Here is a 27251-nt window from a genome sequence, read left to right on the forward strand (position 1 = left end):
ATATTTTAAAAAAACAAACATTTTTAACGCTGAAAGCGACAATTGGCCGTGGAATGTCCTGATATTAAACTACAGTATTGCAAAACATCAGTAAGCATACGGCACACAAGTATGGCGAATGTGCAAACAGATGTGTCAATGACACCCAGTTGAAATGTCATCCTAACACTCAAGCATTCTAGAGTTTACTTACCCAAATTTAATTGTCGCTCGTACTTTTTTGATTTGTTTTTTCCTTCGCACAACGGAGGCCTATCTAAAATGGACTGCGTTTTGAAGGGGGCACGATGTTTATCTCAGTTGCTAACTTCTGGGAGTTCTGAGCTTCCACAAACTGACCGTGGCGCCACAGGTAGGGCCTGGCAAGTAGCGATGACGTCATAGCGGAGGACTACAAGCTCGCGGTTGGCAGAGCTGAGGGACTATTTCCACAATTGCAAAAAATAATGAATTATTCACAAAGTGGAAGCCGACACAGGCTGAAAAATCATTCTTCTTTATTAAAAACAATATTGCTAGTTACATAAGTCATTCATAAATGAGAATGTGCAACTTTAAGAGCAAAGGCGGAAATACTCAGGTGTAGTTTATAATCAGTTAGTTTTCAACCAATTGCAGATGTCGAAGTTGGATCTTTTTTATGCTTCTAATTAAGACAATTTTCAATCTAACAAAAACGGATTGCATATGCGTTCACCCAGATGCCCAAAACAATTAAACCCAAATCAATATTAAAACAAAATACATAAAGCCATAAAATTAACAAATATTCTCTTGTGTGTATATATTGTATAAATGTGCTTTTATTTTTCCCCCTCCTCTACCTAAAGGACAATTTCTGGTCTATGATTTTTTTTTAAGCCAAACAAACACAATCCCAAGCAATTCACTATTCTTTTAATCAGTCCTCTCTTCAAGGCAACTTGAAAATTAGGCAGTTGGCATGAAAAATTAAAGCAAAGAAACAAAATATCACCTCGTGCTTTTTTTTCCTTTCTTTTTTTTTAAATTATCTACATCTTACTTTGCACTAGTGAATATTGTGCTCCACATAAGCACAGAACTTGAGAATGTGGGCAAAAAAGGACAACTTTCTCCTCCCATGTGCGGTTCTGTAGACTTAAAAGGCAGGTAGGCGATGCGTTTGTGGCACACATATACAGAATACAAGAGTTTTGCCTTGAAACCACATCAACAAAAATCAATGCCAGACCAAAAAAACAGATGTAGACCATTAACTCGTAGAACACAAAACTCCGGCATTCCATATACTAAGACGTGATTGACAAGCCACATTATGGTTTGACACTCCCATCATACCTATCCTGAGTAATCAAGGCACTCTAGTTGGCCCACACAATCTCTGTTAAGACAGTACTGTATTACACATTCAGATTATGGGCTCACAAATAAGAAAAATGCCTCTGCTGAATCACAAATGTAAGGAGTTTGCGGTACATAGCGCAATCAATCAGATGTCGCAGGTGAAGACTGATCTTCCACTAAATCACAGGAGACCCCAAATTCATAATCGACGCCCCCTTTATAGTGATATCAAATTCAGAAACTGCAGCATGCCCATGCATCTTCGTGATGGACTTTCACAAAGAAAAACATTGTACATAAAGCTTCTGTTACGTTGTTAATAGGAGAATTCAGTAATGGCAGCTGTAGCGGCGGCATTGTCATTTGGCACATGTACATGTCGTACAGCACAAAGCAAAAACAGGAACAACCACTACAAAACACGAAATCCATGTGAGAGTCAAACAATCAACAGTTGTTCGACGGTAACAAATATTTCTGTAGTTATCAACCATGAAAGAAGGTGGTTGTGTGTGTGTGTGTGGTGGGGGGGGGGGATGATTACACTAACCCTCAATTTCTTTTAAACATATACATGTACAATTTCCCCCAAACGTCTTATTCTTCTAACAGTCAAACCTGAAATTGAGCAATAGTGTTTTCCAGGCAAGTCGTAGTGTAGTTGCGCAGAGATGTAGGATAGGAGAACAATCTTGTTGTCATAAAGCCATGTCACTTTTCCAGTTTTTATGGGGGTTCCTTGAAAGTCAACTGCAAAAGGAGGACTGTTCGTTACGAGGGAATAGGATACAAAATCATGAGCAGGAGAGAGTGGTGGTTTGTCCCATCGGTAGTGTTCTGGTCCCTCTTTGTCAGTTCAGCAAGGGCAGTGGGCGGGAGGATGTCGTTTTGTGATGCACACTATCAGTTTTTCTGTAAGGGGGGGGAAGGGTCCAAGAATAAAATCATTTGCCAGAAGATATCATTAGAATCACAGCAGACAAACTCAATCATGCAGCGGCTCACAACTATGTCACAAAATTAGAGACGACCTTGAAGAACACTGTTACGACAGTACAATGGAAGCTCACTGGTGACAACAGGAAGAATAAGGCCATGCTAGTGAGCTGAATGCGGCTGCCAGAGAGACAAACATACCATGCGCTGACATGCAGTTACACACTGGGTGTGGCCTAACCATCATAAGAATCCATTAGAGGCAAAGAGGCCTGCCTTTCCCCAAACCTCACACCCTGGGAGATAGAGGGGGGGGGGGGGGGGGGGGGCGAAGAAGAAATGTGTGACAGAGAATCAGCATAGAGAAAATTAGTGGCAGAAAGAGACAGATGGAAAGGAAGGAGCAAAATACAATACAGTTTTAGTTGATGAACATCAAACGTTTGAGGCAAGCATATTTAAGAAGGGGGTCTAAGATAGAAAAAGAGGGTGGCAAAATGTTAGGTTATTTTTAATTCATAAAGCAGGTGAGAAATGTGACAGACAATTATAAACCAAGTGCTCCATTAAGACATGAAGAGACATGTTGTCTGTGGGCGTGTGTGAGCATGTCCCTTCTCACAGTAACGTTTGCTGCTGCTAATATGGGAACGGATATGTGTATCAAGTGAAAACATGTAACTTTGAAGCAAATGTTGCAATATTACTCTAATTCTTGGCTTGGCTGCAAATAGCTAAAGCGGATGTAATTTTTTAAAAATATAATTGTGTCCAAAAAGTTTACATTTACATTTGTCAAAGTTGGTAGTAGGTTCCAGAATTGGCCGCTGTTTTACTGGCGTTGTACTGAGACCAGCATATGTATTTCTGGGTTGTGCCGCTGTTTTCAGAGTTATGGTCACAGATCCACAAACTAGATCCGGCTAACGGAAATATCTATGTGGCAGCCATGCTGGCAGGGGCGATGTTCCGGTCAAATGCAATGGAAAGCACGGACATTTTAGCGTCCCCGAAGCACACCGTCATAAAGGGGCAAACCTACCTATCCATATATATCTATGGCTGTGGTTTACTCGAGAGCTGATCATGCACATGTCTCTTGAACATGATTTCTGTGCAATACAAAGTTGGTTTTTGTCAAGCCTCTCTCTATGGTATCCTGCATCCATGGTCAACGATTAGTAAAAATAACACAGAAATGTGTGGACTGACCAAGGGTGATGATGAACGAAAAAGAAAAAAAAAAAAAGAAAAATACCAACTGGTGAAATAGGAGGTTATAGCCCTGTTCCAGTTTATTTCTCAACGAGAAAACCATTCGAACTATAAATTATGTAAAAATGTAGGGTCTTATACCTGCGCTGCATCTTTATCATCAGGCTCGATTGTGTTGTCCAGAGTGTTCCCTCTCCCTCGTTGGTCCAGCGTGGAATAGGCATCTAATAGGAGTAGCATATTCAAAGCAGCAGTCTGAATGTGCTTGTAATGGAAAGCCATCATTTGTAGTTTAATCTCTTCTACATCCAAGTATCGCCTCAACATGAGCATGATACAACTTAGTTCCTTGTAAATGTGGTGTTCTGTGGTCATACTCGCCTGGTCCCATGTCATTCATCGGAATCATTTCTCGGTCACCTTTGCCACCTGACGACAGGATTGTTAGAATGAAGTCACGAAGATGTGGGTGTTTTATTTAATAGGATGTGAATTTTAGATAGTTTCATTTTATTGCAGACACAAATGAAAATTGAGGGCCAACATAAGCAGTGCATTTGAAATGTCTTTACGTTTTACTGTCTGACCTTTGTCTATGAGCGGCAGCGTGCTATCCTCATATCCTCCGTTGGTCCGAGTGTTGTTACTGGGAGGGTTTAGGTTGACCATGAAGTCAGTTTTCTTCCATCCATCCTTCTCCAAAGTGCGGCGCAGCTCCTTGTAGGCCCATACAGTTTGCAGCACCAGCCCAGCCCCACGCACTTCTCTCTCTGACCGATTACTGGTGATGCCAGAGAGAGGCAGAAAAAGGGTATTTCAAACACACACAAAAAGCCAAAACAAGATTAAATGCCCTGTTTCCTATAATTCAGTGACGACCCCTACCCGTCCTTGTTGATGAGGACTAGCCTCTCAATTCCTTGTGAGGCCCTGAGAGTCTTTGCAGCTTCCAAGCTTGAGCCCAGCACCTCATGGAGCGTGCTCAACACGGACACCACTGTAGCTTCTGACAGTGCTCGCACGGGCTGACTCTGACCGCCACCAGGAAGGTTGGCCACTAGGTGAGGCACTGCATGTTTGCCTGACCATATAAGCAATAAGCAAGTGTAAATAGTGTGTGAGTGTTAAAGGTCAATTAGAAAGTATAGTTTATTCAAGTTGGGAGCTGCAAGCGTCACCTAGTAGGTCTCTGTTACGAGCATCAATCGCCAGGTTACGAAGCGCACCCGACATCGCTCGAACCACTCGGTCGTTGCCGTGGGCTAGCAGTTCAGTCATCATGGGCAAACCTTTCTCCTGGCGTAGCAGGGCACGGATGTACCGGCCATACTGCGCAAATACAGATACATTTTCATTTGCAAATCAGGATGGGAGATGGTAGTTATAATATGAGCATGAAAAACAAAAATATGACTATTTACAAATTCAAGACATAAAAAGGGCATTTATGTTTTGAAATTTTATTTGCTTTTTTCTGTTTTTAATAACTATACATTTTTTCAAATTTTACAACGTACTATCACGACAGTCACACATTGACTACTAAGCGAACTAAATTTCCCACAGTACTGATTGGAAAAGCAACGTAATGTGATCATCTGCAGCCAATGATTGCCAAGCGTGCGTGTCATAACTAACTGACATGTTGAGTCGGGTGTTTCTTAACCTTCATGGCAGAGGATCCGTCGAACCCCTGAGACCGATTCACCGAACCCTTAGGGTTGGATCGAACCCAGGTTAAGAACCATTGGTTTAAGGTGTATTATTCCTGACAGTTTTAGTTGTTCAGTGTTATTTTCTATATTTTTGTACATTTGTTGCAATGTTGTGCAAAAACAAAAACAATTTGCTCCGTTCATCATTTTGTTTTAAAAATGTACTCCTCATGAATAAAATGTTGAAGTAATCTCTTCTTATCTTAGTTTTCAGTACAAATACTTAAAAAACTGGCAATTTAAAGAATGTATTTTCTCCCTACTCCACTCAATACCCCAGCTCAGCATAAAGCATGTGCATGTATGAAGCGGGCTGTGGTGCAAAAAAGGTTGGGGACTACTGGTCTTAAGTATTTATTTTAACCATACAACCATCAAAATAAGTAATAGACTCTATAACTATGGTTTAGGGGCTGGGACGAATTATTGGTAATTGCATTTCCATGGCAAAAGTTAATGGTCAATGCTTGACACATAGGAGTGCATGCATTTTTTTAGTACAGATGTTGGACCACTTGAGAACAGAGCTCCATTTGTGCACATCTAAACAAAAAGCAGTGCTTATTGAAAGGAGGTACCGTCCAACGTCCAGCGCACAAATTCTGAACAGCTCCTGCCGAGGCCTCCAGCACAGTGGGGTTCTTCGACTCCTTCAGCAGAGAGGTATAGATGCGAACTACCTCTGGTTGGAACAACAGCTCATAGCCTACAGAGCAGAGGGGGTAAACAGGCGAGCACAGCAGGTAAAGTGGAAGCTACTCAAAGCACGGAGAGGAAGATAGAACCTCTAAGTGTTACAAAAACAATCACTGTTGATTGAACTGGAGTTACCTTTAGCCGGTGTTGTTCTCTTTGGAATGTCTATTGTGTCTGCAGCTGTATCCTCATCTTTCTTTCCTGGAACAGACATTGTAGTTCCACAATTAAGAACATGACATTCATTGTTAGTAAATTGGTTAAGTTCTTTTAGTAAGACGGTTTGCATGTTAGTACAAGGAGAACACTCTAATCTGTTAACTACAACTACTACTACTACAGCGACTATTATGACAAACAGAGAACGCAAAGTCACACCACGGTCAGGAGCTTACCTTTGGAAAACCACTCATCTGAAGCCCAGCGCCGAAAGGGAGAGAAAAAGTGGAGAGGATCAGAGGAAGTAGAGGAGGACAGTTGAAGAAAACGCATTTAAGCAAAAGGAAGCTCTATAACTTAGGACACCAAGTCAACACCTGCCCCAACACCAATGACTCTACCCACAAGAATAAGCAGCACAACATGCCGGGCATGAAGACTTCATGGAAGCAATGGAAGGACACTGAAATGTTTTATACAGAAGAATCTGACAATGAAGACACTGATCAAGATGAAACATTCAGCATGTATCAAGGTCTGTTGTACATCCTCAACAATAGAACCAGTTCGTATGATGCACCATTCGAGGGATGTTTGTCTCAAGCTATAGTCTTTTTTTTTAATGCCCATTAGTAACAACAGGATGGAACTCTACGTGCATCAAGGGAAACAAAAAATATACGTATTATACATGTAGACAACACACACACACACACACACACAAAATACATTATATATATATATATATATATCCATCCACCCATCCATTTTCCGAACCACCTAATCCTCACTAGGGTCGCGGGGGGTGCCGGAGCCCATCCCAGCCGTCTTCGGGACACCCTGAACCGGTTGCCAGCCAATCGCAGTATATATATACTGTAGATTTTTTTTTTTTTTTTAAACATCCCATGCCTAGGAATTTATCAATGTTGTGCCCCTAACCCAGTCTGGCCTACTCTTGTTTTGGCTTTGTCAAACTACATGACTTTTTTGTCGTTTACAACAGTGTCTTGGACCGGGCGAGATGTCACACTTCAAGTCCGTCATCGACCAGATGCTGCTCAGTCGTTGCATGCTTCCATCAAGAGTCAGTCTATCGGCGCAGGTCCTCCTGGGAAGTAGCTGCCAAAGTCATGTCGACTGAGGCATTATCTGCATGTGCATTGTTTCTATGTTCATTGGACGGAGCCTATGGGCTGTCTTTTCTCGAAAAAGTACTTGAGGTAATCAGCTATCAGTTTTGCTGTTACCAGAGTTGAATTCTTTCCAATATTTCCTCTTTTGTTCAAGTCACTTTTTAAATATTTATATATTGACATAGTTATCCATAATATTTTATTAATTTAGCATTTTGTTTGTACAATGTATCACTAACCCATCAATATAATAGTTCTTAAATTGTTTTTACTAAATAATACACCTTAACCTTTACTTTCCCCATAACAGTGAACTATTCGTATTCATATAGTATTTGTACTGAGCAACATTATATATCTATAACATCTAACACCTATAACATCAAAATTATAATATTGACTGTCATGCTAATTCCAAACTCGGTCAAACATGATCCACAATTTGAGCATGTCCTTAAAAATAGGAAAATAGTACTGATGCAATGACTCAAGAAAAATGGTATTGCACAAAAGGTTAATAAATATTTGACCTACAGTAAATTAGTGGGGAAAAATGAAAGATCAAATGCAAATGTATTATACTTAAACTTTATTTCCAACTGAGCTTACTTACTGTTAGGTGGTGAATTAAGAAAAGTTGAAGCCAATATCATTACGCAGTTTGAATGTTAATTTCTGTGATTTTCTTTCCCCCCAGCCCCCACATATCGCTTACAGGGAGCCCGCATATCAATACAGTAGTGCTATATAGCCCACACTTCGAGAATTACTGGCCTTGTGTAAATATTCATATCGTGTACAGAATGTTATTTTCTCTGATAACATGCTAAATCGCGTGTGGTCTCATGCAAATACCCAGAAAGTGAAGCCACTTGAGGAAAAAGAGAAAAGAAAAAAAAATCAATACTCTCAATGAAACACAAACAGAGCGACTGGAAAGGTTGACCTTTCTCTCACATTCTCAGCATTCCGGTGCAAACCTGTTGGTTTGTTTGGGTGGGAGTGTGTTCAAATAAGATGAGACTCAGTTACTGAATCATACCTTTATTCTTGCGCGAGCTGAAACAACCGCTCTTCTGGCTGGATGGGGCCGGGCCCTGGTTGACAGGTACAGCTTCTTGGTAACGCTCACAGCCGGGGATTTCGCGATGCACATGATAGGATAGGTTTCTCAGCAGACACACACTGTTCTCTATAAGCTGTACAGAAATAAAAGGAGGATGAAAATTAAAACAATAGATACAGCATGATGATGTAAAATAAAGATAGCCAATAAAAAAAGTAAACACTCCTATATGAGTGTTCATGGGGCCACAATTGATGCATCTTGCACCTTCTGTACCTTGTTGTCGACATCTTTACAGTCAATTTGGGACTGGACGATGTACATGAGGGAATCCACTAATCCTGTGCACTCTCTCAGCTTCCGCCTTGCTTCACTTCGCTCCGAACTCACATTTCTGTCATCGGGCAGAAATTTGACAAACATTGACAGGAGCAGAAAGAAGAATGTAAAACCAAAATGGAGAGGCCAATTGAAAAGGCTAGATCCAGTAGGAAATGGAAAAAATAGAGAGGTGAATTCAACTGAATGTAAAAAAAGATTGCACTCATGTACTTGGGCACAACCCCAAAACTAACCCTCTGAAATGCAGCTCACATTTCAACCCTGGGTTAAATTCTCAAGGGTTGGAAGAAAGGAAAGTTAGCAGGGGAAAGTTATGTCCTCCTAGGCCATGTCCACACATATGCAGATATTTGATTGGCTATGCTTTAAGCTTGTGTCATTGTAAATGTGAAACATCATCAAACGTAATTAAACTTCATTGAATAATAAAACAGTGGAATCACAGCGATAGCTTTAAATGCCCTGACTTCATTTCACACAATCACAAATGCAAGCATGACTTTTAACACGCAAGGTCAATTTAAAGAAGATATTTGCATATTGGCTAAAGGTAAAAAGATAAGATAAGATGAGATATCCTTTATTTGTCCCACACTGGGGAAATTTACAGCCTCCAGCAGCAAGAATGTGGGTAGAAAGAAGAAAGAAGAAAAAACAAACAAACACCGTTCAATTAAGTGCAATATAAATACAAAATGGATAAATCGCTAAGTGCTATTTACAATTGTTTTTCACATCATTTAATTATTATTATTGTTATTATTTTTATTCAGCAGCCTGACAGCAGTCGGTAGGAACGAGCGTCGGTATCTCTCCTTCTTGCAGCGCGGGTGTAACAGTCTCTGGCTGAAGGAGCTACCTAGTGCTGTCAGGGCAGGCTGGAGGGGGTGGGAGGGACTGTCCATCATAGCTTTTAGCTTAGTTAGCATCCTTCTGTTGCCCACCTCCTCCAGAGTGTCAAGGGAGCAGCCCAGGACAGAACTAATAACATACACACAGCCACGATTTAAAAGTTATTTCAGTGACCATTGTTGGGTTTTCTTTTCTCACCACTTGAATATCAGTAAGTACCATTGAAGGCCTTTTCCTAAACAAAAAAAAGTTATTCTTCTGGATTCCATTAAATTACAGATTAACATCATACCTTATCATGCACCGAGCACAGACTTCATACATATCAGTGTCAGAGACTAAAATCCAGTACAGTATTTATATTTTCTTCGAGGCCCTGGTGTAGCTTCTTGAAATTCCACATCCCATTTTAATTTATTTGGATTCAATTGGGAACAATTTATATCTGCAGAACCAATTTGTGTAAATCCATCTATTCACCCTTTCATCTGCTCTAAATAGCACGTCTGCTTCGCAATGCTACCTTGATGTTCTTCATTTGCACTCATACCTCAGGCAGCCCGCTGTGTTGGTGAGAGCTGTCTCCCACTCCAGGTGCCTGGGCTTACAATTTTCCTCCCCTCCACCGCCATTGCTCCCGCGTTCCCAGCCTGAACGAGGTACTATCACTTCATCCGAGAGGGCGTGTAATGCGTGGTCCACAATCTCCATTTTTACAGAGTCATGAGATGACAGGTTCCAAAGTGTCCCTGAAACATTTTGTATTTTTAATAAAAATTTTGATGAAAATCAAAACTCCTCAGGAATATAGGAATAGGAAGTCACTGTCACATGATAAACATTCGCATGTGTTGACCGCGTGCAGCTAACCTGTGATTAAGTCGGTAAGGTCCTGGTCATGGGTCTTTCTCAAAAGCCTAATTAGGGCAGGCACTCCATCACAGTTCTTGATGGCGATTTTGTTGTCTGCATCTTTACCAAATGAAATGTTCTTTAACGCTCCACAGGCTGCATAATGCACCTGTGACACACAGTTTTCATCAGACTGAGATGATTACATTGTAACATTTGAAAATTCCCACATCCATGTTAAGGCACCCAGCAACTGTAACCTTGACTAAAATGTACTTTTCAAAAGGTTATGGAGCAGGCAGCTGACCGGACCTATTTCTCATGCAATGTCTTTCGACAAACAATAGATAGACTGACAACAGCTCAGCTAAATATAGTCATTTCTACAGTATTCGTCAAATTAGGGGACTTCCTGGCCTCAATAATGCAACTGAAGCAGTGTTGTGACTGCCAGGACTCAAACTTACATCAGCAGTAATTCACCACAGCTTGTACTAAATTTAAATTTGAAAGACCAAAGAATGTTTAGACAAACTATATTTGGGGCAAATGCTGACAGCAGAATTTACCAGGAACATCTAAACGCTGTGTGCAACCACCACAGCAAAAATCTATTACCGTCCCTCTTTCATTCACTATTTGTGTTAGAATTTAGGAGCTTAATACATACCAATAAACTGTTTCAGTGTTGCATAATTAAAACAACCTCAACTGGAAACAATGATAATCACCGTTACAAAGACATTAGACCATTGCAAAACTAAACTTACATCTTTGTTTGGGTTGTCAAGCATTGATACCAATGCTGGGATTCCTTTCAGACGTCGAACCTCTGACTTCACCTAAAAGCAGAAGGCTTTGGCTAAGTGATGATGCACATGGTAAATGCACATTCTGTGTGCAGAGGTACATAATTAGACAGAGCAACTTCCCATTTTAAACAATTAAATGTGAAAAGGGGAAATAAGTGACGAGTAATCCGCAACAAATTCAACAACCAGTCTTGGTTGAAGGTGTCAATTCAATTACAGTCTGTTCTACCAAAACTAGTACAGACACGCTTTATACAAGTATAGGTACATGCTTATCTTACCTTATCATTCTTATAAGTGAGATGCTGCAAGTATGCAGCAGCATTGCTCCTGACTGGATCCAGCCTGTAGTTGAGCATGGCAACAACCTCTGGCAACTCAGGCTGACGCCAGCCACCTGGGCCGGGGCCTTTCCTCAGAGTGCTGTCCAATGAAGCCATGCTTCCTCTTTCTCCCTGTGCAATCGGGACACCACCTCCCCAATAGTACATGTCCCCTGGACCACTCATATCACCATCCAGCGTGCCCTCGTAACTCCTGAGGATGAAGAACCAGAGCAGAGAGATGAACACACGCACACACAGCATATCAACACTAAACTATTCACCAAAGTAAAGATCCACATGACGTGCAACAACTCACCCAGTTCTACGTGGTGGCCCTTGGGGAAAGCCATGGTGGTTACGGGGCACAGTGCTGTAGTGCACTGGATGGCCCATGCCATAGTCAGCCTCATCATAGCCCATACTTCGGCGATCATCCTCCAGTCCATACGACTCGGGAACAAACCTTGGGATTGAAGAGAGCTCCACTGCACTTCCCATTCGTCCAACCTAAAAAGCAGGACAATGTTTCACATCACACACTTAGACTTAGAATTTTGGACTGGGCTAACGCTGCCATTCCATGACATTTAAGTCAAGTCACATTTACAAAAAATAGAGTTATTATAGAGTTATATAAAAGTTATTAAAAAACAGTTCAGGATAGTCTAAATCTGAACTATAATTGGGATAGGGAACAGGGCGGCCCAGGAATAGCGAAAATCCGCATATGTTGTAATTGATGTCCAGTGATATGCATTGGAGCCAATGCATTTTTTTCTCTTTTTAAACCTTTCTCTTTAAACAAAAAAACACTGCTAAACCTCAAATATGTGTTTTCCATGAAAAACGGGGGTTGGCTCCACAACCTCCAATGTCTCCCATTCAAATCTTGTTAGCACTGCTAATCCTAAATGAACAATTTGGTTGAGCTGAAAATCATATTCACTTTGAAAGGATAGTATGGTGAAAAACTGCTAATTCTACCTGTGGTTGAGCAGCATAGGGGTCTATCTGATTCCTGCTTGGTGCTCTGTAGCTTGGATCCAGAGTTCGATAACCATCTGGATGGACTGGTCTGGACAGATGATTGACAGAGAAGTGAGAATATCACAGATTGAAGTTTAAAACACAAAAGTAAATGATGACCATTACAGACGGTGTGCTACCTATAGCGATCGTCCACGCGGGCACCCCTGCTGAGGCTTGCGTATGTTTCAGACGGGGGTCCAGCACGGTAGTCCTCATAGCCCCCTGGAGGTCCATATTGGTAGTTGCGGGGCACGGTATGAGTAGGGTATTCCATGGGTACACCTACTCCAGGAACCTGCCTGTAGCCCCGGTCCATGGGTGGGATGTAGGCGCCCACGCCAGTCGCCGAACCCCCACCATCCAAGGAAAGTGTGTCCGATACGGAGGGGATGACTGTGCGGGTGGTAGTGGGCATCACTACTTTTTTTACCTAGTAAAAGAGGCAGGGTGGGATCCGAGACATCAGGATCTGATATGGCATAGTACATAACCTTGTGCAATAAAACCCAAAGATCAACTACAAATCTGAATATTTCCATTCAGGAAATCTAAATGCACATCATGACGTATTTAACTCATCTGAAAATCTTTTGTAGGGCGTCTTTATGTTCATTCATTGTTGCCGCAGTTTTGCAGGGATTCGTCCCGTACCATTTGTTCGGGTCTTTGATTTATGTCTGATCCTATGGCGGCGACATGGTTTGTATCATTTTGAAAGGTTAGAACTTGCCGTTTAGCTCGACTAACCCATTAGTCAAAAGGCTTTACACGATCAACATTTTGATTTTCAATTTGATTGATTGAGTTGTGGGGGAGAAAACAAAACAAAACCCATCACCGATCTGATCATAAGATGGACCAACCGTTCCAAACTATTTAAACAACTTGATTTACTGTATGTACAGTTGTGGGGCTATGATTTGTCATGACAAATTTTGACAAGTTTAAACATCTTCATTCAACATACAAATCCATCCACTGATTTCAAGAAAGTCAATATAGATGCGAAAGCAAACTAATGACACGACACCACACTTGTGCAGAGCACAAACATCCATCTACATTTTACCAGGGGTTCTATGCGTCTTGTGGTGCCATCATCGTTGGTCTCCACAGATACCGGAGGGTTGGACTCCTGGGGCTCTTGTTCCACTGTGTATGTCTCCTGCACCATCTGACCAGGCTCCATCCTGAACTGCACAAGTCCATTCCAGGGTTTCAAAAAAAAAAAAGGTCTCCCACAGTTTACCTTTGTTAATAATTAAACAGTCGAATACGAGGGAGGTTTGTTTCTTACGTGATGTGTCCCGTTGACGTAACTCTCGTTAAGTGTTAGCCTCTCTACGTCTGCATCACAAGGAAGGCGGCCGTTCTATGAGGAGGACGAAATGCACTTCAAGCTTGTTCAAAGCATTTTGAACGAATTAATCACAAAAATTCTCAGCAACGGTAAGGATCTCCAAGTGGATGGTTGTGCCCTTTGGCAATGTCCTCCTTTGGACTCAAAAAATAATGATTTTAATTGATGATTCAAGTAACGCTACTATCATATCAGATTAGTGTCAACTGACGAGTAATGTTCGCTAATAAGTACATTATATTATTAGAAGTTATTAATAATCACACCCTCAAAATCTTATTTCCAAAATTCCTGAAACCATGCCAATCACACCAGAAAATGGTATAATGGGAACATGGAGACAGACTGTATGCAATGAATGAAAGAATATGAGTGAAAGGGAGATGAAATGTGTGTTGACTGTCAATTTCAGTTGATTGTGATGTAAATTCCAGCTCCCAAACTTTCTTAAAGCCCATATGTATGTCACACCGGGTGGCTAATGTTTGCAAGTGGGTGCGCACGTAGCAAATGGGTTTTTTTCTTTTCTTTTTTTTTGTCAGGGTTCGTTCAATGTTGCAAACAGTTGCAAAGATGTTGGACGGTCTTTCCCAAACAGCTTGATTGCAACCATTTCATCCCATGGCCATCATATTTTGAACATGTTCAACAATTTCTATGCAAAAAAAAACAAACCTATTTGAGACTATTAAAATTGTCGTGGAACATCTTTACGATCCTTTGGGACCTTGAACGAAACCTGACGAAAAAAAACAACTTTCATTCCGTGCGCACACCTTTGGCGCTCAGTGAGATAGGGCCATAAAACCATGAGGATCAAACAGACCACAGACAGGGTCAAACTTGTGCAACAATGACTCAGAGATGAGACGTTGCTCTCTGGTGATAAAAAAAGAATAATAATAATAATAAATATGGAATACAGAAAGAATCAATCTGGAGCTGTCGCATTTAAGTCAATCGTCAAAGCATGTTGAAATCTGGAAAAACAGAAAAGACTCATTTAAAAAGTGACAACAGTCCAGAGACGGTTTTACTGGTTGTACAACAGAAGAAAATGTTGGACCAAAGAACATGTGAGAGCATGTCAGTAACCAGGGTGACAGAGAAATGCCGAAGCCTTTGGGGTATGTAAACAAACAGAAAAACAGCAACAGGATACATTTATCTTGCCCTCACACAAAAACGGAACGTGTAATTCAAGTACGCTTGTATTCATCCATTTTCATCGCATCCCGTTAGTAAAGAGGCTGAAGGAGGAAGACATGAAAGTATGATTCAAACCTCAATTCAAACTGTCACGTGGATGCGAGTGTATGCAAGTAACAGCTAAGATTTAACGCTCCACCTCTAAAGAAAGTTCAACCATAACTGGCACCTTGTTCCACAGTCCTTGATGAAATGAAGAAAGTGACTGCAAGTTATCCTTACCCCAAAAACAGAACCAATAAACATCTAAGCACATACTGTACATCATTGAAGTCTTATATAGAGGTAAGATCGGGCCGCCCGAGCCCGACCCGACCTGAAATTCGGGTCGGGTCGGGCCCTAAAAATGTCAATCATTGCTTCGGGTTCGGGTTCGGGTCTGGTCGGGCTTCTCTCTCGCTGACTTTTTTTGTTTGTTTTGAGGACGTGAATAGTTTTGGCCACGAGAGACCGCGGTTCGCAAAAAAACAGAAGTCGCCTCATCACAACACGTACTGTACTAAACTCTTGCAGTGACAATTCTTAGAACTCCTGCCAGTCTCTGTCGAATATCCACCCGTCATTGTTCGTCTCTGTCTCTCTGCTACTCTCTCTTAAAGTACCGCGCTAGATTCTTAAGGACGTACTGCTGCGGTGGTTTACGGCCCAATTTTCAACCCGTCAAAATGACGGACAGCCTTAAATTTTCCTCGTCCACTCTTAAAAAAAAAATCCGTCAATGATGGAAAATTGTCGGTTAATGTAACCTCTTCAGAAACAGAAATATAAAAGATGTAAATGTTTATACAGTCTTGTTTAACTTAGATTTCGTTACAAAAGACAGGCTTTGTTATCAGAAATCACCCCTCCTCCTCCCGAGTCCTCACAAATAAAATATGAAATGTCAGGTTTGCTTCGGGCTTGGGCCTGCAAATCAAGCTAAGTGATCGGGCTCGGGCCGGGTCGGGCTTAAATACCCTCGGGCCGGACTAGATTTTTTAGGACCGATTTTAGCTCTAATCTTATATGGTGACCATGCAAGAGACAAATAAGAGGATTTTGTTTTAGAGAAACAGCCATTTAACTTGATGGGTTGCATTGGTCTGCTGGGATGAATTGTTGGAGCAGTAGGAGGATGGGGAAGACGCCGAAAAACATGGATGTTCTTGGGGAATGGACAGGGGACAGAAGCGTGTGTGATCACAACATATAAAGAACAGCCAAGGGTCCAAAGGTCAGGAACACTCCACCGCGAATTGCTTCACTAAAATATTCACTGTGACTACTCAACGATAAACACACGTTTACTGCTAAAATGTATTAACATTACTTCACATATTACTCAAACATGCCCAGTTTCTTCTGCAATTCAAAATATCAATGCTGGGATAGGGCCCAAATGACAGATGTACCTTTACCTCACCTTCGTTACATATCCAAATTAAAGCTCCAGTGAGAACCGGCTAAATTCTTTATCTGCGACTTCTGCTGCCATTCTGTCCACACACACACTGATTGACGCTGACCGTAAAAATGACAATGGTGGAGCTTTGCTCGATTCAAGGGGGATGGCCAGATGCTTGAGGGTGGATGAGAAGGGGGCAAGGAATATACACCATTACCTGCATGTTGGGGAGGGGGCGGGGCAAAGTGCCGGCGCACGACCTCCGCTCCTCCTCCAGAGCTCGGCTCAGCATCTCAAACTGCCTCTCCTGCTCCCGCACGGAGGCCAGCAGGGAGGCCGTACTCGCACACTGCTCCATTCACACACTAAGAGCAAAGCAGAGGAAAGGGAAGGACAGGGTCAACACCAAAGAGCAAGAGGGATTTAACCAACACCAGGAATCAAAGAACCAACAGAGGAGAACCGAATCACCCAGATAAACAGATATGAGGGCAGGTGGTCACCAGTACCATGCACAAATGAAAACTGCACCTATAGGGGTGCTACTCCAATTCATTCTTGAAGGCAATTAAACAGTACAATTTAACACAGTGATGAGGAGATAAGGAAGAGATTAAAATAGTGGTTAATGCCATGAAATATAAAAACAGCATTAAAAAAGGAGCTTGCAAACAGAGCTTCAGTCAATCTCAATGATTACGACCAAGCTGAGGGCCGAGCATTAACCTGCAGAACTCGAGCAAAGTTTGTCGACATGCTCTTCTGCTCAGCAGGTTAAAAACAGAAATAAGTGTTTTGTAAAAAGAGTTATTACAGTATCAGGGTCCTAACGTTAAACCCTTTTGGGTTGCGGCCATGTCGGGCCACCATGAGCCATGTTGTGGTGGTCGTGCCAGAACTGCCCCTGTTGTATACTTGTGAAATAATATGACGTTTCAGTGATCATTTCATATTTTGCGTGATTACACTGCATTATTTAAGCCATTAAGAATATGTTGCTTCTGTGTAGTCACTTTTTTTTTTACATTTTCTGGACTTACCTTGAACAAGCCATTCCTAATGGAAAAAGATCAACGATAATCAATGGGTAGATTAACCTAAATGGGTAGATTAACCTAAAAATATTGAATATTCATGTTAAAAATAGAGGTGCATCGATTGATCCTTTGGGATCGGAATCAGGGCTGAGTTAATTAATTCTGGAGGATTGGTGAATAGCCAACTCCTTAAAATAAAATTGATCTTCGCAGCAATCACCCTCTTCCTCTGCACAGAGGTCTGAAAGTTTTTCTCTCTCCTGCTGTGAAGTGACGAATGGGATTTTCATTTTTATTTGAGAGAACTACTTCCTGCAGTTTAAACAACCTGTTTGTTTTGTTTCATCTGTATTTTCAAAGGTTTACAATAATTGGAACGTTGAGGCTGCTGATGATGTGTTTAAAAAAAAATGCGCTGAGCAAAAATCGGATGACCGGGCCAGATCAGGGATCAGCCAGAAATTTGTGAGCGGTGCTCTTCCAATTTAAAAAAAACAAGATGATGTAGATTTTATCGTATTTACTTGAAATTTGTACTAGCTCAGCCGCGCCAGCGTCAGTGAACTTTGGGTGGCCCGACACAGTCAGATTATAGTTGATGTAGAACCGTGAGAATGTTTTAAGGTGCAGGATGGGCAGCTGGTTAGCACTCCTTCATTCCAACTTCCAAGCAGGCAGTAAAAGTGTGAAGGAATAAAACGTGTGAGCAACACATTCTCAGTTACTAGAAAACGGGAGTCATACCATCCTAACATGCAATTTAAAAAGTCAGAAGCGTTTCGAGTGAATTGAGCAAAAGATGTGGGGCACTAATGCGCAACAAGCAGAGGTTACCTTTGGCGTATGAAAATTAAGCACATGCTCAACAATTGGCATCTCCAGCCACGGTGGTCATTCAATGATATATTGGTGATTGATGTGGGAACTATTTTAAGATTTATCTCCTTTATATGTTCTTGAATATGTGATTGGTAATTTGACGGCATGTCTCACTCCAGCAGATGTGTGCGCCCGAGGGAGAGGTGGCACCACATGCAGACTTCAGTCATGGTGCAAATATTTAAAAAATAAATAAATAAATAAATAAAATCACAAATTGCAATTAGCCATTCATCCTTCCATTTTCTATCAGCAGTTGCTCTCATCAGGGCTGCAGATGAGTTGCTAACTTTTGGCCATTTAATCACAAGGTGCATACGGTACATTCTAGACATACATCCATTCATCCATGGGCGATGTTGATTCTTCTCACCTCATGTGTTTGGAATGACAATGACCAAAAAAAACAAGCACGGGGAGAACACAGGAGGGTTGCGGGTGAGATTTGAACTGTGGACCACCTACATATTAGAAATAAGTGAAACCTTGCGATCATTGCACGTTTTTTTTTTCATTTGGCCCATTACATTTGAGATAACTAGACAGACAGGAAAAGCTTTTTTGCTCATTAACAACAACAATGATGTGCTATTCAATCTCATTTGAACAACAGAACAAGTGTTCCACCTTGTCCAACTCTGCGCAACCAAGGATATTTGTCATGTTATTTGAAATGTTACCTTGAAAAAAACATGCCACAAGAAAAAGAAGTAGTTTTAGGCCAACTCGATATTTTCAGTCGTATTTATTTGGATATTTGTTTTATTTCATTTTTATGACTCTTTTTTTTCCCTTGTATTGTGCTGTCTATGTTATCGATTTTAAAAATACAAAAAAGAAAGCAGAAAATTACCATTACTTTCATGTAAATTTAAGGGAAATCGATTTATCAGAATATATGTAATTATTCAAGAGTTTTGATTTTGGGTCATTCCATGCCAAATCACCCAGTAAGTTTGACCAAACAGATTTTGATTTTAAAGATGATGGCATCACACAAATGCACAGAATTTAGGTCAGTCGCAGCAGGCATTTGCAAACTCACCACAAATGGCGGACACCTTATATTATGCTTGAGTTGAAATGCTGCTCTGACATTGTAATTAGCTCTCACTATGCAGATAACAAGAGGCAAGGATGAACTTCCATGTACCTAGAAAAAAGAATCAAGTATTTGAGAAAGCAAATTGGCCAAAATCCACCTCTGCCTGAGAGTGGATCTTAATGAGTGCATTCATATCCTTAAGTGATTATTAATGAGAAAGTAAGACAAAAACAAATCAAGAAATAATCCATCTATGGAATTATAGGCCAGTGAATTGTAAACACATTGTAGTGGTGCGGCAGAAGACTGAAATTATGTTCCTTTCCATTTGAGTTCTCTTCCACTGCCACACAGGCTAGGACCAAAACAGATAAAACAGACACACACACACACACACACACACACACACACACACACACACACACCCTAATGTCATACATTCCACAGTCAGATTTAGCATGTCATATCCTGTCTCAGTTGTTGGAATCTGACCTAATGTGTCGTTCCTATTCCCCGCTATGACCACCCTAACACCTATTTTATTATATTTTTCAAGATCTGTCATTTCCTCATCAAAGAACAGTGACAGGAAGAAAAAAAAGGAAGAAATAAAACCCCAGTGGATAAGGCGAGCAAAATGAAGGAATTTGAGGGGATGCGCCAGGGCAATTTTATCACAGAAAGCAACAAAGAAATAATTATGAAACTTGACTTCACCTGCTCTCAAGTATTCCACCAAACCATTCACGTAGGTCCTAACACAACATATCAGTTACGTCTTCATACTATTTTGACCTTTAGTTTGTCAGACTGTAATTCAAAAAAAAATGTAACTCTTGTTAGAAACACAGAGAATAGCCTCTTATGCTCAAGTGCTATAAACATCTACACGTCGTAAGCACATCCCACCACCAACATTCTTGTGGTAGGGAGTTTCTGGGAGAGTTTTAAATGGCTTTAGCCACTTACAAAAAAAAAGCAATACTGGTCATTACTTATTTTGCCATTAGCAGCACAGTGAATGTTATATGCTGGAGTGTTCGCCGCAAACCCAGTCGCCGGGCGTACACAATATGTACTGTACAAGGATGGAAGCCTTGCAGATATCCATTGCATACTGGAACCTTTGCAACACCGATTGTTGCATAGTCTTGATTTTTTTTATATACCAACTCACCATTCCAGATAACGCTGGAACATGGACATGGCGCACTAAAGCAGGCACGGCAGAGGTCAGGCTGTGATAAAATGCTGTTGTGGCTTGGCCATGTGCACTGCTGACACAGCCTCATTTGAATTGCCATACAGAGATTTGGCCTCTGTGCGTTTCATGTGTTGGTGCTGGCACACATCCAACCAACTCCTGCATTGACTATTTGGGACTATGAATATATTCACAGGGTTAAATCTAATTGTATTCCTGAAAAGAGACAAAAATACAATTTTTATTTGACTAAAACTAAGACTGAAATGTCATCGGTTTTCCTGGACTAAAACTAGACTACAGTAAATTGCGCAAATCCAGGTTCAGAAAGTAAAAACCTGTTTACCTGTAAGTTGAGTAGAAGAGCCTGTGGCTAAAGCCAAACTTGTGGCAGCGTTTTCAGCTTTCTGGACCTGAATTTGCCACCGCTGCTAAAATGTCATCAGTTGTCTGACTAAAACGTCATCAGGTTTTTTTGTCAATTAAAACTAAACAAAGAATCTTGGACAAAAGTGACTAAAAGAAGAATAAGTCTGAAATGCTCAGACTTTTAGTCAACTAAAACTAGTAAAAACTAAAACGACAGTTTGGTAGGAAACAGCCGATAATACCTGCTTGTGGCGTAACGTCGTTCGAACATGCATTACAAACATTCGCCATCTCATCAATTAAATGTGGAGTAACAGAGTATTTTCAGTGCTCTTCGGTTTTATTCATGAAACATACGACCAAATTTATCCTCTTCATATTTGACAGTTTGTCATTACAAGGGAAAAAAGTTTTATACTCTCCTCAATGTCTCGTGAGAAGGAAACCTACAAAAGCAAGCGCTTCAGTCTGCCTACTCTGAAAGCCTTCCAGGTTATCTTGAATGTTTTAGAAATAGAAATTTGACTTGAACCCAAATTTTGACTCGATGTCAAAATAATCGGTGACTCGAACCACTTCACACATATGATTAAAGTTTGTTGTGATAACACGGTGATATTGACTGCTCCAATTCATTTCGCTAATCAATGCAAGCATTTGTCCTTGACAGCGTCCCACTGCCAAACAATCGCGCCAAAGAAAGTAGCCACAAGGACAAGTCAGAGCTGAGCAAAAGAATCAGTCCTCAGTGGAGTTTTACAGCACAAAGAACAAAAAAGGTCTGACAAAAGGGTAGAAGCATTTTCAATATTATGTGGCGCAGCTTTATAATCGCACAATTACAACAGCTTATATTTGATGAAAGTGTGCTGCTTCATGATGGTAGCAAAGTTTTACCTACGTTTCTTGTTTAGGTCTTGGTGGCGACTCATGCGCTGCCTGAGCCCCACCCACTCGGGCTTTGAAGCCGCACCGCCACCACGTCACCGGCGAGGGAGCACAGGCCGCCAAGTCAGCGGTTTTGAAGTTCCTGAGAGGAAGGTTTTACTAACGTACACTCACGCAGCATAAGCCGGCGTCCTTTACATTGAGTTAGCTTTGTTGCCGCTTTACACCCAATGCCACTGTTATACTAATGTAAAAGTTTGGTTATTCTTGGTTTTCTTTTGCCAACTAAAGTACTTTCTGTCCTCAGGCAATGGCAAGAGTGTTCAATAGATGAGAGAAATAACGTATGAATCATTCTCATTTAGCACACCGCCGCTGACTGCAACGTCGGTCTTCATAGGGATATATACACACTCATAAATGCATCTTCAACTATTACCGCAACCGCGCGATTCGTGTTAAAGCTCCCCCAGCGGACTTAGCTTTTCAAAACTTGCTGCCTGTGTTTCAATGCTGAGCAGTGATGATGATTATGAGTGTAAAGTCATGTGATTATTGTGGGAAACGTGAATGAAAATTAAAGAGCCGTCCAGCTGGATCTTTTATTGTACTATCACAAATTGGGTTATGTGTGCTGGTGGCGGGTAAACGTGATATTCTGTTTTTGCAAGGCTATTTCCAAGTGTTTTTCAATGCATCACGCAATTCACGAGAGGGAGGAGTCAGCATGACAGCAATGGATTCAGCGGACGTAAGGGAGGACTTTGTTCGTGTGTACTCTTGGCCTCTGGCTGTTATATTTTGGTGCCTGCTACGGCCCACAGTGGCTGTGTTTGTGATTTATAATAAAAGGTGAAAAACAACTAACGTCTGACTTCTTACGCTTAAGACATGTGACCGTATTTAATCTTTTTTGGGAAGACCTCACGGCCACGACGGGCCATTGGAAAACGAAAACGAGAGCATAAGTGTGTGCAAGGGTGAGAGGGATCACTCTAGTTATCAATGGAATAATTGATAGGATAAATCCATCCATCCATTTTCTGAACCGCTTTATCCTCACAAGGGTCGCGGGACATGTTGGAGCCTATCCCAGCAGTCTTCGGGCAGTCGGCGGGGGACACCCTGAGTTGTCAGCCAATCGCAGTGACAGGATGAACAATTCTAAAAAGATTTGGTTGTGAGAGCCCAACATATTACCGCAACGATCAATGTGCTGTGTAATACACCTTAATCCTTGCGACTATGAGTCACATTCCTCAATGCATGAGCCGCTAATCACACTTTGGGTATGTCAGCCAACTTGCGACATCACTGGCTCAGCGCAGGGCCATAACTTGTCATCGTGAACTTCCCACCCCACCCCAGCACTTAAGTTCAATTTGGACAAGCATGATGTCATTTATTCAACTTTGTAACGCTTTTGACTGCTTAAATCAACTTATGTTTCGAACAAAAGATTATTATTATTATTTCTCACCAACTAAGAAACGACATTTGAGTATATTTTCCGATGTCCTGAACAAGATAAAGTCCTTAAAATACTCTGGTGATTTTTATCTATCAAGTGAATCATCTCAACAAAATGAAGAGAAATAGTTTTGGGTGCTAATTCAATATCAATATGTATCTGGATAGACAGGTAATCAGTATCAGTAGAAAAAGTGTTTGATGAAAGAGAATTATAAAAAAATTAATCCGATTAAAAAACCCACGACGACACAGCAATGGAAACGACGAAGACGACGTATGTGTGCGCACCTACAAACGTGTGGCATATAGAAGCTGAATAAAAGTGTGGCCTAACGTACTTAAAATAAATGTCGCTGACTGCGACCCTCATCTTTAGCATCGCACTGAAGTCACAATTAGCCAGGTTTAAGTTAAGTTTTAAGTTAAGTTTTCCCACTCAAAATGTTTCTAGACAATAGTTAGTTTAGTTAGCTAGCTAGTTAGTTAGTTAGCTAACTAACTAACTAGCTAGCTAACTAAACTAGCTAACTAACTAACTAACTAACTTTCCCACTCAAAATGTTTCTAGACAATAAAACAGTGCTACTGGGCACAATGTGAATTTGACTAATTTAAACTGGACACAGATTGGTTGCTTGTTATGAAATGAAATATAACGAGTAAAAATATAATTTATCAAAATACTCGATTATTCTTTAGAATTTTCTGTAGGGTACGCAAATACTAGAATATTTAATGGCTGCAGCCCTACATTCAACCTCCCTGTTTAATTGTTATCTTTGTTGAATAAAAATAAAATATTTTTTTAAAAATCTAGAAATTTGTAATTTGCTCCTTAAAATAAGAAAAACTTTATTCTTCTCACAATGGAGAAATTCCCAATTTACAGCAGCAAAGTTATGGAAGGAAGAAAGCATCCATCCATCCATCCATTTTCCGAACCGCTTGATCCTCACTAGGGTCGCGGGGGGTGCCGGAGCCTATCCCAGCCGTCATCGGGCAGTAGGCGGGGGACACCCTGAATCAGTAGCCAGCCAATCGCAGGGCACACAGAGACGAACAACCATCCACGCCCACACTCACACCTAGGGACAATTTAGAGCGACCAATCAGCCTGACATGCATGTTTTTGGAATGCGGGAGGAAACCGGAGCACCCGGAGAAAACCCACGCAGGCCCGGGGAGAACATGCAAACTCCACACAGGGAGGCCGGAGCTGGAATCGAACCCGGTACCTCTGCACCGTGAAGCCGACGTGCTAACCACTGGACTACCGGGCCGCCAGGAAGAAAGCAGAAGAACAAAAAGTATAGGAGCTGCTGTAAAAGCAGCCACTCTCACGGCGCCAGCTTGAAGTCATAATAACATCACAACAAAATAATACAACACAACACATAAGACAGACAGTCATTCCATCTTTAACCACTTTTCTGCACACTCTTTGGTGTTTGAAGCAGTTATAGATGAAAGAGGGGAGGATCAAAGTGTCCTTTCACCAGTGGATCAGGGACGTCATACTGAAAATGTCATTGATTAGCAAAACTGCTCCTCAGTTGAGCCTTGAATCACATATTCAAGCAGCCACTGAGAGCCAACACTGGAGATGCACTTGCCAACGGTTTACAAAGGTGTTTCACAACTACAAACTTTCCCAACTATCCAGTGAGCCTTGTCATCTCACGTTTCAAAATGCGCACAATTCGTTTGGCATGGCTCATCACGTTTACCTCCTGCTTTGAGAGCGAAATGACGTGATCACTATTCAAATGAAAACACACACTGCAACTGTCGGGAGGAAGGCAGATAACCTGGGAAAGCGGACAGACAGGGAAGGAGGAGGAGCAACGAGGAAAACGCCAGCTTGTGAGAGCGACACACCCATGGTTTGCTGTGAAAAGCCGTCATTACTGAGACTCACAAATGATAGCCCTGCCTAAAACATCAGGGTGAGCAGCAAACTTCAGTCCTCAGCGACTACACTGATGCAAATGAATTCTTGAGATTTTGCAACCCTGTTATATAAATGAAACCATGTGGACGTACCTGAACAAAGGGCTTGCCCATACCTGCCCCCAATCGCTTGACAACTCTGTTCCAGCAAGTAAAATCAGCCATATCTGTAGGCTATTGGGAATATACAAGGCATGTTCATATCACACAGAGCATAACTACCCAGTTTGATTCCTGCACCTGATTTGAACCGTGTCACAATTACTCTAGTTTTGATGCACTAAATACCATGTTGGACGGAATCCAGCATCCCTTCTGATCCCAGTGTAAATTGAGAAGGTGCAAGCCTATATAAAAGGACACTGAATAATAAAACGAAGCGCGCCTGTTGTCTTTCCTTCTTTTGTCTTGCCACACCCCACACGTCCAGACTAACACAACAGGTTTTCTTGCTTTTATCACAACCACTCCTGTTTCATCTGCCACACACCTTCAACGATGACGTTCGAAACGTCCGAGTCCGTCCTTATGTCGTGTAAGCGCGCTGCGCCGATGTCCGCCAAAACAGCAAAGAGTCGTTCAGGAAGGAGTCACCATGACATGATCTCAACTAATAATACAACCGAAACTGGACTTTGACCTCGAACTTTACAATCGCCAGTGCTGTGGGCTGGCCAGTCACTTCCGTGTCCTCTTGGTTATTCTTTCACACACAACCCTCACATATGATCAGTTCAAATTTGACACAGGTCTGACGAAAGTTGCCGTGTGTCGATGTGTCAAGTAATCAAAATGAAAGATTATATATTGAAGGCATGAGTGACACAAATCATATTGGTCACAAAGTACTACTGATATTTCGCTTGGTGTAAGCTCGCTATTTAACCTTTCCACACAAACTGTGCGTAATCACTGGTTGAAGGAAAACGTGAGTTCAGTGACAGAAACTAACACTGCTGATCGTAGCCGAGCTCACGAAACTTCCATGCTCTGCTCCCTTGAGCTGCTGTGGCTAGCAGGCTAACGTTACGTTCCAAGGAAAACAACGTCACGAATAAAATACGTTTTCTCTCTCGTGCCAACGCGTTCCAAGCAGGCCTAATTGACATGTATCACAAAAAGAGAGACCATTACCGTTTGCTGGAAGTGTTTGGCTTGTTTTTAGAAGTCCATAAGTGTTGACGATGAGGTTTCAGGCCTCGCCTAGCCGACTGCACTCAACACACAGTCCAAAAATCTAGACCCGCAGTCTGCGCGAATAAGTGAGCTCCGACAGTGCGCAGCGAAAACGCAAAAAAACAGAAGACGAAAAATAGTGCCGCAGCATAGCAAAACACAGCATAGAAAGTGACCAACGCTGGGCAAGCGTTCAAATTCAGAGCAGAGAAAACACCCACCTATACAATTTCGTCTGTGCCAGGCTTGTTGTTCACTTGACTGGGCTGAATGCTGAGGGCTCTTCCTCCTCTGCTGGGGAGAGCAAGAGACGGCGGGGCGGAAGCGGGGTGTAGAGCTCAAACCAGCGGAAGGCAATCCAGATTTGCGAAGGGTTTTAACATGTACTGTATATATATTATAACAGCGTCTCACTTTTCACAACATGATATATTTCTACTTTATCAATGGTTCATTTCGCACTTTGATACGAGCAATATTATCAGACTTGGTTTCGAAATGCTGTAGTTTACCAGTGTAATGTAACGCTATAAATGTTCCAATACTGCCCTCGTGTGGCGGCCCCTAAAAAGGCAGTTCGGGAGGAAAAGGACTTCATTGTTTTGGTTGGATGTATGGCACAGTACAGTATTTATTTTATATTTCGAAGGCATAACATAAAAAGTCATTCTCGTATTTTAATATTTTCAGAATAAACAATTTATAAAACGAATACAAATGTTATTAAATACAATACATATAAATCCATTCATTTTGAGTTGTTCGATAAAAACATTGAAATACAATGCAACACATCTTTATTTATATATCGCTTT

The 27251-nt window shown here is 41.4% G+C and overlaps 1 protein-coding gene across 7 annotated transcripts; it reads right to left on the reverse strand.

The window, feature by feature from the left end:
* Window positions 1-480: 480 nt before the first annotated feature.
* Window positions 481-26778, reverse strand: ctnnd1 (catenin (cadherin-associated protein), delta 1). 7 transcript variants are annotated; one of them, XM_086119085.1, is made up of 23 exons: window positions 26658-26772; window positions 16633-16780; window positions 13760-13834; window positions 13532-13657; window positions 12600-12892; window positions 12418-12508; window positions 11750-11940; window positions 11389-11644; window positions 11066-11137; window positions 10314-10464; window positions 9994-10192; window positions 8526-8643; window positions 8226-8382; window positions 6284-6301; window positions 6024-6089; window positions 5771-5898; window positions 4656-4806; window positions 4363-4558; window positions 4065-4258; window positions 3859-3906; window positions 3619-3701; window positions 2504-2558; window positions 481-2238 (listed from the first exon to the last, which is right to left on the reverse strand). In XM_086119085.1, the coding sequence occupies exons 2-23, from the start codon at window positions 16771-16773 to the stop codon at window positions 2183-2185; spliced, it is 2865 nt and encodes a 954-aa protein (XP_085975211.1). In that variant the 5' UTR covers window positions 16774-16780; window positions 26658-26772; the 3' UTR covers window positions 481-2182. The 7 variants fall into 7 exon arrangements, with proteins under 7 accessions (XP_085975211.1, XP_085975214.1, XP_085975212.1 ...); XM_086119088.1 differs by having other exon boundaries at window positions 2464-2558; XM_086119086.1 differs by lacking the exon at window positions 26658-26772 and adding an exon at window positions 26395-26650.
* Window positions 26779-27251: the final 473 nt, after the last annotated feature.

Source organism: Hippocampus guttulatus, chromosome 9 (genome assembly GCF_054856545.1).
Source record: "Hippocampus guttulatus isolate MCC_2025c chromosome 9, RoL_Hgut_1.0, whole genome shotgun sequence".
NCBI classification, from domain to species: domain Eukaryota; kingdom Metazoa; phylum Chordata; class Actinopteri; order Syngnathiformes; family Syngnathidae; genus Hippocampus; species Hippocampus guttulatus.

Excerpts from the sequence above, each read along its gene's own strand:
- ctnnd1 (XM_086119085.1), bottom strand. The coding sequence starts at position 16,773 with ATGGAGCAGTGTGCGAGTACGGCCTCCCTGCTGGCCTCCGTGCGGGAG. Across the intron at positions 8,644-9,993 it reads AACACAGCGGGCTGCCTGAG|AAATGTGAGTTCGGAGCGAA; the intron begins GTATGAGTGCAA and ends GCCCGATGACAG. Across the intron at positions 4,807-5,770 it reads TGTGCGCTGGACGTTGGACG|TATGGCCGGTACATCCGTGC; the intron begins GTACCTCCTTTC and ends GTATTTGCGCAG.